Raw genomic sequence first — 13,513 nt, 5'->3', positions numbered from 1 at the left:
GTATGTGATGGGGGGTGAAAGACTGATGTGAATAGACCAAGTGAGGGACTTTGGGGTGATAGTGTCTGGCGACCTGAAGTCAGCAAAGCAATGTAACAAGGTGATAACTAAAGCCAGAAAAATGTTGGGCTGCATATAGAGAGGAACACCAGTAAGTAAATAAATAAAGGTGATAATCCCCCTGTACAGATCCTTGGTGAAGCCTCACCTGGAGTACTGTGGTCCGTTCTGGAGACCGTATCTCATAAAGGATAGAGACGGGATGGAGTTGGTCCAGAGAAGGGCGACCAAAATGGTGTGTGATCTCAGTCAAATGACTTAGGAGGAAAGGCTGAAGGACCTGAATTTGTACACCCTGGAAGAGAGGAGGTGCAGGGGAGATGGGATACAGACCTTCAGATAGCTGAAAGGTTTTAATGATGCATGAACTTCGAAAGTTTTCCATTGAAAAGGAAACAGTAGAAATGAAATGAAACTTCAGGGGGGACGACTCAGAATCAATATTAGGAAATAATTCTTCCCAGAGAGGGTGATGGATGCCTGAAATGCTCTTCCGGAGGAGGTGGTGAAGACAAAGAATTCAAAGGGGCATGGCATAAATACTGTGGGTCCCTAAAGGCTAGAGGACAGACATGAAGAAAAGACTGCATGGGGGTAACTCGCTCGGTGCGATGGATTTACCCTTAGCAGAAGCACAGGGATTATTACCCTCAACTAATAAGCCTTGATACTTTTGACTCAACTCCAGCATCACTCTCCGTTTTGACGGCAGGGAGGTGATGGGGAAAAGGGAAATTGGATTCAGATGGTAACTGACACGGGCCCCAACTTTCACAGTCTGGGGTACTGATATGCAGGCATGAGGGAAAACGCACAGGACAGCTTCTATGGCCAAGTCCAAAAGCAAAGCAAATCAAGCAGCATTGTCTGAATTTTCAAGAATGCTTCTTGCCCAGTAAAAATATTGCTAGCATTAATTTTTTATGGGTTTTACAGTTGCTTGGTTTTGATTGTTAATATTAATACCCTTATCATGAGCCTTGGGGGTAACTGCATGGACTACCCTTAAGAGAAACTTGGGGGGTCTCCTGCACGGCACATCAGATATTACATCAGAAGCATGCTGGGCAGACTGGATGGACCATTTGGTCCTTTTCTGCTATCATTACTATGTTACTTTGTTATAATGGTCCTCCAGAAAAAGGTGGTTTATTTGGAACTGGTTGCAGCCTTTTTGGAAGACTCCTCTGATTTCGTGGAAACTTTGGCTAAGAGAATGGCGTTTGTTGTGGCAGCGAGGCATTCATTGCCGCCTTGGACCGAGTTCCTTTAGCAAGGGCTCATATGAGACCAATATAGAGGGTGTTGCTGTCCAAGATGGACCCTACTCAATCAGACTAGTAGTTCCAGAGCAGGCAAGGTTGAGTTTGGACTGGTGGCTAGAGACCAGAACTTTGGGAAAGGGGGTGTGTATCTTGATCCTCCAAAGTGAATAATAACAGATGCCAGGTTGGGGAGCTCATTGTCAGGATCTGAAGGCGCAAGTTTTCTGGACAGTGGAAGAAACCCGGTAATCCATGAATCCCTTGGAAACCTGGGCGATATGGCTGGCTCTCCTTTATAAGCTCCTGTTTTCAAAGTCAGGTAGTAAGGATTGTGTTGGATAATGTAACAGAGGTGACATATACAAATCACCAGGGAGGAGCCAAGAGTTCTCAGGTGTCAGCAGAAGCAGATCCTCTTATGGCTTGAGTAGAGAGGCACTTGACTGTGGCACAAATCGTGGGGATAGAGAATGTGCAAGCGGGTTTTCTCAGTCGCATCACTTTTAGATCCAGGAGAGTAATTTTTGTCAGAAAAAGCATTCACGCAGATTGTAGCCAGATGGAGACAGTCTGCGATGGATTTGATGGGGGTCAACACAAATACAAAGGTAGAAAGATGCAAGGGATGAAATGATTTCCCTATGAGGAAAGGCTAAAGAGTAAATATAAACTGAATGTTTACTCTTTCAAAAAGACTAGGGGACATGCAGTGACATTACTAAGTAGTACATTTAAAACAAATAGGAGAAAATATATATATTTTTTTACTGAATGCATAATTAAGCTCTGGAATTCATTGCCAGAGGAGATGGTGAAAGCTGTTTGTGTAGTTCCTGGAAGAGAAGTCCATAAACTATTAAGGTGGAGATGGGAAAATCCTCTGCTTATTCCTGGGATAAGTAGCATGGAATCTGTTACCTTTTGGTTTCCTGCCAGGTTCTTGTGACTTGGATTGGCTGCTGTTGGAAACAGGATGCTGGGCTTGATGGACCTTTGATCTGACCCATTATGGCAAATCTTATTTTTCAGTAGAAGAAAGGAAAAGGGAGGTCCTGATTCAAGACTGGCTATGGCATGGATGTTGTTTCCTTCTTGGCTTCTGATAGGTTCTGTCTTATGCTTGGCCCTTGAGCTTACATTTGTTAGAGAAAGGTTATTCTCAGAAGGTGGTGAACACAGTCTTGCATTCAAGAAAGACGTCGAAGAATATGTGAGGATATGGCGAATATTTGAAAATTGGTGTGCAGAAAGGTTTCAGCAAAAAGAGCTTTGTTGCCAAGCATTCTCTGGTATTTGAAGCTGGAAACAAGGTCTAACCAACTGTCTCAAACTAACAGATCGAGAGCTGAGGACACTACAGCCAGCTGCTTTTCAAATTCTCTCTTAGCCTGCCTTACATCTAACTTGCCGATGCTTATGCTTTTTCCTATGTTCAGATGAATCCTTTTTCCAGTTTTTGAAACGTGGTGACTTTCACCTCACCTTTTAACTCGAGGCAGTTGGGCCTTTCTTCCACCTTTTTCAAAGCGTGGAGTACATCTGCTCTGAGCTTCCAAGATGGTCTTTTTAAACAGTGTCCGTGCCTGATGTAAACTCTTAGCCTTTGTAGCTGCATTTTATAGATTTTTTTCTGTTTTCCTCATTTTATCAAAGCCTCTCTTTTGGAAGTCAAATGCTAGAACAGTAGATTTACTTAATGTCTTCCCTCCGGTCCTTAAGTCCGATTTGATTGGGTTATGATAGCTGTTGCCAAGCGGCTCCACTACCATTCCCTCTTGCACTAAAATCCTGTGTTCCATTGGATCTGAAGTGGCTCCCCCTCCTTGGAGTTTAGATTTGGTGTTGACCTTTTTAGCAGGTTCTTCCTTTGAGCTTTTCAAGGCGATCTTGATTAAATACACTCAAGACTGTATTTTTGGTGACCATTTGTTCTGCTTGGAGGATTTCAGAGATGCAGGTGCTTTCCTGCAGGAAATCTTTTTTGTGTTTTTACCGAGATGGTTAAGATTTCATCTTTTCATCTTGGGCAGGTGGTGTGCCTTCCTTCACTCTATAGGGAGTCATATAGAAAGGAGTAGTCACAGCTTAATTGTTTGGGCACAAGGAGATTTGAAAGAGTCTCTGAAAGTCGGATCATCTGTTCTGTTTGGAGGATCAAGGAGAGGGGAAGCACTTCAGAGGCTACATCAGTTGGACTAAGAGTGTGATTGCAGGAGCTTATGTGGATAATAGAAAGACTAGGGGGCACTCCATGAAGTTAGCAAGTGGCACATTTAAGACTAATCGGAGAAAGTTCTTTTTTTACTCAACGCACAATTAAACCCTGGAATTTGTTGCCAGAGGATGTGGTTAGTGCAGTTAGTATAGCTGTGTTTAAAAAAGGATTGGATAAGTTCTTGGAGGAGAAGTCCATTACCTGCTATTAATTAAGTTGACTTAGATAATTAGCAACGGTAACATGGAATAGACTTAGTTTTTGGGTACTTGCCAGGTTCTTATGACCTGGATTGGCCACTGTTGGAAACAGGATGCTGGGCTTGATGGACCCTTGGTCTGATCCAGTATGGCATGTTCTTACGTTCTTATGTCCAGGAGTCCAGTCAAGTTCAAGTGGCTTCAGAGCTGGAGCTATGCTTGGTTTCATCAGAGGACAATTTTAAAGCAGCGACCTGGTGATCCTTGCATGTCTTTTCAAACTATTATTTTTTTATATTCCGCTTTTTCAGGCAATTCAAAGCGGATTACGTTCAGGTTCAGTTGGGATATTTCTGCCCCTAGAGAACTCACAATCTAAGTTTGTACCTGAGGTAATGGAGACTAAAGTGACTTGCCCAAGGTCACAAGGAGCAGCAGCGGGATTTGAACTCTGGTTTCCCTACTACTTAACCTTTCTATAGGCTACACAACCTACGCAGTGCTGAACCTGCTTCACAGCCCAATAGTCTAACCACTAGGCGGCACCATCGGCATGTTTGAGCCTTGAAAGAAGTGGCCTTTGGCTCAGAGGTTTTGGCAGTGTTCTGTCCGCTTGAGAAAAACTTTGGTACATCTCATGCGTCTGGATTAAGAAGAAGCAGAAATGTTGTTCTTAACCAGTAATTTCCTTTCCTTGCATGCAGCCTGTCCCGTCCAGGACCTGCCTTACTCTGCCAAACACTGACGGTCTCTCGCTGCATTTGTAAGAAGAAAGGCCACTGGGTATTCTTAGTCTGAGGTTTCACGTAGATATTTTTGTTACTGAATCTCATTTCTTTGCTTCTACTTATTCTCTCTAATCCCCATTGGAAACCTTCTGATCGGCGGGAGGGGGAGCTGGTGAGTTTTCATAGCTTGTTCTCTCAGTGTGGGCAGAGGAGCATATACATTCCCATTGCCTAAACCAACAGTTGCTTCCCTCTCCGCCCCCACCTTCATGTCTACCACCCAACATGCATCCTTTCAGTACTTATAATCATTACAAATATAGAAAGAGAGGGGAAGAACATCTGAGTGCAGTGCTAGGATGCAGACGATGGCTTCCAGCAGCTCCGTTCAGAGATGCTCTCATGCCGGTACTGTCTCTTTGTATGCAGCCTGCATCGATTGACTATAATAATCAGCTCTTGGCACCAGGTGGCAGACTGAGCTGGGGGAAAGGAAGCAGCGGTGGGACTGGGGCAAAGCCTGCAGAATCAGGTAAGAGACTGCTTGTCCTTAGTATGGCAGACATTGAGCCTTATGTCCTTATCATGGCCCTTGCATGTATTGATTTACTCTCCTTGCTCCTTACGCTGACCACATAGACAGTGACACCAGAGCGTTACTGATGCCTCTATAGCTTACTACCTGCTGGTCTCTTTCCTTTATTCTGTCCCTCATATATACCAACCCTGCAAGTACTGCCTTGATTGGATTTCACTATTTGTAAACCTCACCTGCCTACACTGCTCGTTATCCTTCCACTGTCTGTGGACAAGGGGCAGTCCCTGCTTACAACTCCCTTCCACCCCCAGGGGACAGAGTAATGACCCCTTACAGCCCAGGGGGCAGCCACTGCTCACTGTCCCCTATCACCTTCAGCTCTGTAACTCAGGGAGAGAGTAATGACCCCTTACAGCCCAGGGGGCAGCCACTGCTCACTGTCCCCTATCGCCTTCAGCTCTGTAACTCAGGGAGAGAGTAATGACCCCTTACAACCCAGGGGGCAGCCACTGCTCACTGACCCCTATCGCCTTCAGCTCTATAACTCAGGGAGAGAATAAGGACCTCTTTCAGCAAGTGATAGATTTAGGTTTTTGTCACCTCTTAGTGCTGTTGTCCCCACTTCCCAGTATGTGACAGAAAGGGAAGGGCTGGATTAGAGAGCAGAGCATTTTTCCTTTACTCTGTCTAATCCAGTTCACCACCTCCCTTCCTGTTCACTGCATGCTGCCTGGGAGAGAAAGTGTTGGAGTAGGAAGCAGCTGTCAGGAAGTAAATCTTCAGCTATCCTGCCACCCTGTTGGCAAATCCAAGCCTGCTTATACACAGGGTACAGTCCCTGCTTGCAGCTCTTATCTCACAAGGCATTAGGGGTCTCACCTTTCTGATTTTTTTTTTTCAGCCTCTGAATCAGGTCGTCCAGCTGCTTCCACCCTGAACCGCTTCTCTGCTCTGCAGCAGACCTCGTCAGCAGAGAGTCCAGATGCTCGCAGAATCGTGCAGAGGTACGGGGAGAGGATGAAATCATGGGTACACTTGGGGTGGTAAGGGAATGAGGGAGGCAATTGCTGCCTGTGGGTCCCTCCGGTGGCTGCACTGTATGTTGAGAACTTTAGAGAGAGAGAGTTTGCTAAACTGTTGTTCTCCGTTGTAGAACCAGCTCCAGCCGTGACAGGTCGGAAAAGGACCGTGATCGTGGGGACCGGTTTGAGCGCAGTGAGCGCTTTGAGAAGGGCAGCGAGAGGGGTGAGCGCTCGGACAGGAGTGAGAAGGGGGATCGCTTGGAGAGGAACGAGAGGGACAGGAGCAGTAGGCCACCCATTACCAAGCGCAGCTTCAGCAGGGAAACTGAGGACAGGAGCCAGGAACGAGAAAAACGCCTTCCACAAGAATCCATCCGGAAAGTAGCCAGCATGACCGAGGAGAGAGACCGCAGCAGGGAGACAGGTGAGGCTCAGGGGTCCTTCAGCGGTCAGTAAACACAGTTCTGTGAGAGCTGCCTTAGATACAGTGCTAGATACAATAGCAGTCCATTTCCTAGCGTGTGGACAGATGAGCTCAGAACCAGTGGGTTTACCCTCCAGCACATGGAGACGGAGTAAGCGGACATCACAGTGTGTGTGTGTGTATGTATATATATATATATATATATATATATATATATATACACACACACACACACTTCTGCAGTGCCCCCAGCCTGCCAGTATTCTCCATCTCCAGCAGATGGTGAACGGGCATCTCCCTACTGGGGATTGCTGCGTGCTTTCGAAGGAGAAATTTGAAGTGCTGATTTAAGGAAAAGAAAGCCCTGCTCTCCTGTGGTGATAGCAAAAGTCCTCTCCCTCAGTTGAGAGTTCCTGAGGTGATGTCTGTGAGCCCTCAGAGGTGTACCGTGGTCCAGTAGCCGGGTTTCCCGCCGTGGGCTTAGCTACTCGTTCAGCTGAAAGGCAGCGAGTGCAGGATGCCAAGCGTGGTGGTGATGGCAGATGCCCTCTTTCCCCACAGCCAGAGACTGTCTTTGTACTCAGACGGTAAGCACTGAGCTCAGGTAGGGTTTAAAAAAAAAAAAAAAACAATTTTTACCTTTTAAGCAGAGACAGAGGGGTTGTTTAGGGCTTCCTCCAGTCTCTGTGCTCAGCGTGTCGTCCCAATGTTCATTCCCACTCCTGTTGGGTTGGGGAACTGGGCAACTTGGTGGGTTGAGCGGCCCCGGTGGGATAGACCCCGCAGTTAGGCTTTTTTTTCCTTGCACACTGCGTGGTAGGCCACAGTGGCATTTTCACCCACTCCTGTGTGTACTCTACAGGCCATCGGCGTGCGCATAGCATCAGCTCTGCGCACGCATTATGCACTCATTTTGGGGCGTGCCCTTTACGTACACAACTTTTTGAACTGTCCACACTATGGAACTTGGCACACAAGTTGTGCATGCGCCTTGTCGCACTTACTTCCGTGGCGCTTCAGTTTTGTGCGCATAAAATTTTGAGCACAAGCCATTGGCGCACATTTACCACCGCAATGGTAAGTCTTAAGCGTCTTCCTATTTGTGTTGCCTGTCATATCAGGGCTTCTCAGCCTGATCTGGCTTCTAACCTGTGTCAGCGCTGCTCAGACGCTCAGGGGGAGTTGTCTTCCTCAGATTTTGCTAAGCCTGGCTCTTTCCATTCTGATGATGGGTTGGTTACGGCCTTGACTGGAGGGACGCCAGACCTTGGCTCTCCCTTGACTGGCTCCTCTGCTGGTGAGGGCAGTTCTGTGGGACCTGCTCCAGTTCCTTCTGTGCTTGGTCTGGATACAGCTGCATTTTCTTGGGAGGAATTTTTTCAAGGCTTACAAGCTTTTCTTCAAGTGCAGTTCTCCACTTCACCCATTCCTGTCAGGTCAGACACTTCGCTGGTGGCTCCTCCCTCTTCCAGTCCTATGCTTACGCGTCGGAGCTTGCCTCAGCACCCTGCGGGTGTTCCCGACAGGAATCCAGATGGCACTGATGATGAGGTAGCTCCTGATTCCCTGGAAGATGGGGAAATTCCTCCAGGATTGGAACCGCATCGAACCAAGTTGCATGTTTTTCATAGAAATGAACTGCCGGCTCTGATTTCCCAGACTTTGAAACAGCTGGGTGTTCCTGGTTTGGATGCCATGTCTGAGCCAAGGAAGAATCCCATTTTGTTTCCTTACATGAAGCCTCTTGTTTTTTTCCCTATGATGGATGCCATTCAGGAATTGATTTATGTGGCATGGGACACCCCAGAAACTAATTTAAAAGGGGGTCAGACATGGGAAGACCTGCACCCCCTAGATCTGCCAAGCGTTTGCATTTTCCCACACTGGTATGTGCCCTCTCTAAGTGGATGACTATCCCCGTAGAAGGAGCAGCGGCCTTGAAGGATGTACACGATAGAAGGATTGAAGCTATTGGATTGCAAGCCTTTACAGATCGCTTCCTATTGCGCTCTAGTGGCGTGATCTTGTCTGCTTCTCTCTCAGGATGTTGAGTCTGGAGGGAATTCAAGACCGGTTATGGAGCCCGCTGCCGCCTTTTTAGTGGACGCTGGCTGTGATTTGGTCTGTACCTCGGGTAGGGGAGTGGCTTCAGAGATAGCGGCCAGATGTTAGCTCTGGTTGTGAAATCGGACAGCTGATGCAGCCTCCAAAGCTAATCTTACCAAGATGCCCTTTAAAAGGCTTGCTCTTGTTTGGGAGTGAGTTGGAGAAACTGGCCAGCTTGTGGGACGAATCTCCGGTTACTCGGTTGCCGGAAGATAAGCCGTTACAGCACCCCTTTGGTATGAGGGTTCGTTTCCGGGGTTCCAATCGACCTTTCATTCGGTCTCAGACCTTTCATCCCCAAGAGAGGAGCAGGCTCAGGTGGCGGACCTTCCCAAGGTTCCCAATGAAGGTTCTCTTTGGGAATAAGAGATAGGGGGGGGTCATCCCTTTCTCTTATCAGAGGTGGGTCGAGATCACATCAGACCAGTGGTTCCTGGAGGTGATATGAGAAGGATATGCGCTGGAATTTCGCAGTATTCCTTGGAACGTGTTCATGGTGTCCCCTTGCCACTCCCTGCAGAAGAAGCAGGCAGAGTTCTTGCTTCAAAGGCTCCTCAGGCTGTGGGCTGTGGTTCCGGTGCCCACGTCTCAAGAAAGTAGGGGGTGATTTTCCATTTATTTTGTTGTGCCCAAGAAGGAGAGCTCCTTTCATCCCATCTTGGATCTCAAGAGGGTCAACCGTCATTTGAAGGTGACCTTTTCACATGGAAACCTTCCACTCCATGATAATGGTAGTGCAGTCAGGAGAATTTCTGACCTCCCTGGATCTCTCAGAGGCTTACTTTCATATTCCCATCCTATTTAGAACACTGCTTTCTTTGCTTTGTGGTTTGGGGCGCCATTATCAGTTTCGGGTGCTGCCCTTTGGTCTGGCCACCACTCCCAGAACATTTTCCAAGGTTATGGTGGTCATAGCAGCGGCCTTGCACAGAGAAGGGGGATCCTGTTGCACCCGTCTTTGGACGGCTGGATGATTTGGGCCAAGTTTCAGAAACAGAGCCCCCTGGTGACACACAAGGTGTGTAATATATACAGGAATTCGGTTAGGTGGTGAACCTGACCAAGAGCAATCTTCAGCCGTCCCAGTCGTTTGAGTGTCTGGGGGTCCTGTTCGACACGGGGCAGGGCAGAGGTTTCCTACCAGAAGTTCAGATTCAGAAATTGATGTCTCAGATGCATCAGTTGGTGAACATCAACAGCCACAGCCTCCACCAGAAGACCAAAACCTGCCAGGCCCCTCTCAGCTTCTAGAGACATGCCTCCTCCGGGCAAAAGCCTCCCCTTAGGGGACATAGTCACCTCGGAGGAAGAGTCGGACTCCCTGGAGGAAGGGGAAATCCCTCCAGGAACGGAACCATACTGAACCATGATGCGTTTCTTCTCCAAAGACGAGCTACCAGACCTCGTGTCTCTGAGCCTGAAGACGCTGGCCATCCCAGGCACAAGTACCGCAGCGGAGCCATTCAGCGCCTCTTTCAGATGCCACAGGTAGATGCTTTGGTTTCGGCAGTGACTCATGCAACAACTATCCCGGTAGAGGTGGCTACAGCACTTAGATCCCCAGGATAGAAAGATTGAGATCTCTTCAAAAGCATGCGTTCACATCTATGGCCTTGTCTGAACAGATTATCTGTGGTGGTTATGTGGCGTGGTGCTTTTGTGCTGGATACAGCTCCTCCCAGATGTTTCCCAGCTTGAGTCAGGGTTCACATTCCTTGCTGGTGCTGTGTATAACTTTATCAGTTTTTTTTCTAGATCAGTAGCTTCTTCCATGGCTGCTTATAGACTTTAGTGGTTATGTCAGTGGGTAGCAGATGTGTATTTCAAAGCTATTAAGGGGAAATTGTTTGGGGAGGATTTAAAGAAGTTAGTGAAGAATCTTTGGGGAGGCAAAGCCCCAAAAACTGCCAGAATATGTGGTTTGTACATATTTTCTGGCAAACAGAGGCCAGGGTCTATTTCAAAACTCCAAGGATGATTCTGCAGGAACTACCCATTCCACCTGTAGGTGGTTGCCTATGGCTATTTTTCAAGGAGAGATAACCTCAGATAAGTGGGTTCTGGATGTGGTACTGAATGATAATGCTTTGGAATTTGCTTCTTCGATTCCCACCACCTCCATGCCTTTCTTCCCTCAAAGCTTCTGGACTTGCAGGTGGTGGTTCCAGTTCTCTGCAAGGAACTGGGTTTCAGTTGTCCATTTACTTTGTGGTTCCAAAGAAAGACAGTTCTTACAAGACCCATCATTGATTTGAAAGGGTAAAAACAGCAAGCTATGTATCTCGTTTCTGTTTAGTGATGCTCAGGTTTGTGTTAGCAGCGGTGCAACAGGGCAAATGTTTCTGTGCTGGATGTTTCAGAAATGTACTTTATCATTTGCATCAGGGAAGAGCTTCAAAAATGTTGGTTTCTGCATCTTGGGGAAACACTTTTTTGATCAGAATACTCCCTTCCAGTCTCCTCACAACTCCAAGAACTTTCAGCAAAGGTGATGATGGTGGCAGCAACCTTCTTACAAAGGGAAGGAATTGTGGTCCATTCTTATTTCAACAATTGGCAAGGCCCTTTCAGTATCCAACAGCGTAATACAGGTCTTAGAAGATTTAGGCAGGGTGATCAACTTTTCCAAGCACAAGCTCTTTCCTTCCCAGTCTCAGGAATTACTGGGGGGTCTTCTGCGATACCAACGTTGGCAAAGTCTACCTGACAGAAGAAGAATAGTCAAGATCATGTGTCGGTGGAGAAATTCCTTATTTTGGGGGCTCCTGGAACTTGGGAAAACCTTCCGCAGCTGGGTTCTGTGGCAGCCACTTTTGATTTGATTTCTGTTGGCCCAAGTCCACATATGTCTTCTGCAGTCTTCTCTCGCTCTTCAGTCTCGGGATTACAAAGTTTGGTATTTCCCATGTGTCTGGACTGTTGTAGCAGGATAAAAAAAAGAAGAGAGTAACGTACTCTTACCTGATAATTTTCTTTGCTTGAATCCTGCTACACTAGCCCAGGACCGACCTGCCCTGTAATTTCAGATTTCCTTACTTTTACAGCAGAGTTGTTCGATTTCCATTCCAGGAGGTACTGAGCAGTCTTATTTTGAACAGTTTTCAGTTGTGTTTTCTTGTGAGTTTTTGGAGAAGGATTGTTCTGAGAGTATCCTTTCGTTTGAATGAACACGGTTTCTTGATGCTTCTGCTTTATCATGAGAAAGCTGGCTTTCAATGGGCTGCAGCTGCTGTATGTCACAGGTAAAGCTGTCTGCTGGTAGACGGGAATAACCCATGTGTCTGAACCTGAACTGATACAGGATTCAAGGAAAGGAAATTGTCAGATAAGAGTAAACTTATTCATCTGCAAAAAGTATAAGCTGAACAAAACCTACTGCCACCAGTCACTAGATAACGGGACTGTATGAGTCGAATTAGTTCTCTTCTCACCGTACGGAAGGTAAATAGTAGCATAATTAGATTCGTGGAAAAGGGTAATTCACCAAGTTTAACTCTGGATAACTTAATTTTGTGTCCAGTCATGATCACCTCTTATTCCAGAACCTGATGTTTGCCTGCCTACGCGATTAATACATTTTAGTAAATATAAAGATAATGTGGGATTTCTCTCACTCTGTGGAATGGCGAGGCAGGTAATACCTGACTGTGTCAGCAGTGGGGATAGTCTCTTGCTGCTGTTTCTGATCAGGGAATGTGTCTCTTCCTATGTCTGGGGTGGTGATATTTGAGTTTGTCTTACACCATGAGGTGGCAAGACTCTGATGCCCTTTTTTTAAGGGGGAGAGTCAGTCTTTGGCTTGAGAAGACTTGTATGGTGCTGCTGCTTTGGGAACATATGCACTCAGTCTGACAGGAAAAGAGAGTGATTAAATCTCTTCTTGTTCCAGTGAAACGGGAGCCCACCTCAGCACCTGCTCCTGCCACTTCCACAGTACCTGCTCCTCCCAGTCTGACAGAGGATGAGCTGGAGAAGAAAGCAAAGGCAATTATTGAAGAGTACTTGCACATCAATGACACAAAGGTGAGAAAATCATATCAGCTGTGGTGTTAGAGGGTTTGATCTAGAGGAGGTGGGATGTGAAATGCCTGAAAGTTGTGTATTGGGACTGATGTGTGTGTTCTGGTTTCTTGGCAGGAGGCGCTGCAGTGCGTCCAGGAGCTGAGCTCCCCGACACTACTCTTTATCTTTGTGCGGCATGGCATTGAATCCACGTTAGAGAGGAGCACTATCGCGAGGGAGCACATGGGGCTATTACTCTACAGCCTGCTCAAAGCCTCAATCTTGCCCAAGGAACAGTACTACAAAGGGTAAGAATCTGAGAGGCCCCAGAACTCGTGCTGTGTGAGGGATCCTCCAGCACGGGGATGACGAGTGGTGAGGAGGTGAAGGAGGGGGTTCTCTAAGGAGGAAGCAGCATGAACCTGCAGTGCCCTCTACCTCAGGGATCCTGGGCGAGGAGACCATTTAGCTCAGTATTTCCCAACCAGTGTGATGCCTTCAGACCTGATCAGGTGCCATGGAAAATTCACCACTGTTTAATGTTCAGATCCAGCCCCTTGCAGAAACGAGATATAAGCAGTGGCTCTTAAATTTGTAGGAACTCCTTTCTGAGAACACGTGCATTCAGTTATGCCCCCATTCCTCCTGGCTACAGCAGGAGCCCGAGAATTGGTCATTAATGGGACGCTTCTTCTGCATTCAGTCAGGCCCGTCCACACAAGTGGGTCATGCACACTAACTAGCAGATGAAGACAGAAATCAGCTGCCTTGTTGATGTCCCTCTCATATAGCAAAGCACAGACATCATCCTGCCAGTATTCTCCGTCTCCAGCAGATGGTGGGCGTGCATTTCATGCTATGGACTGAGGACTAGATAGGCTGAATTGGTTAAGGGATGGCTCCTGAGGTGAGATTTTACTCCCTCCCTCAGTTGAGTAGGATCCTTTCTTCCG

At 47.1% G+C, this 13,513-nt stretch overlaps 1 protein-coding gene across 12 annotated transcripts in view; it reads left to right on the top strand.

The window, feature by feature from the left end:
• EIF4G1 (eukaryotic translation initiation factor 4 gamma 1) overlaps positions 1 to 13,513 on the top strand; it is a 344,774-nt gene that overhangs the window by 265,197 nt on the left and 66,064 nt on the right. For all 12 annotated transcript variants that reach the window (XM_029617234.1, XM_029617235.1, XM_029617231.1 and 9 more), the window contains 5 exons: positions 4,898 to 5,000; positions 5,908 to 6,010; positions 6,160 to 6,452; positions 12,448 to 12,581; positions 12,696 to 12,868. In XM_029617234.1, the coding sequence (XP_029473094.1) occupies positions 4,898 to 5,000; positions 5,908 to 6,010; positions 6,160 to 6,452; positions 12,448 to 12,581; positions 12,696 to 12,868 (806 nt within the window). The remainder of the gene's footprint in view (positions 1 to 4,897; positions 5,001 to 5,907; positions 6,011 to 6,159; positions 6,453 to 12,447; positions 12,582 to 12,695; positions 12,869 to 13,513) is intronic.

Source organism: Rhinatrema bivittatum, chromosome 9 (genome assembly GCF_901001135.1).
Source record: "Rhinatrema bivittatum chromosome 9, aRhiBiv1.1, whole genome shotgun sequence".
NCBI classification, from domain to species: domain Eukaryota; kingdom Metazoa; phylum Chordata; class Amphibia; order Gymnophiona; family Rhinatrematidae; genus Rhinatrema; species Rhinatrema bivittatum.
This window is presented reverse-complemented; position numbering and strand designations above follow the sequence as displayed.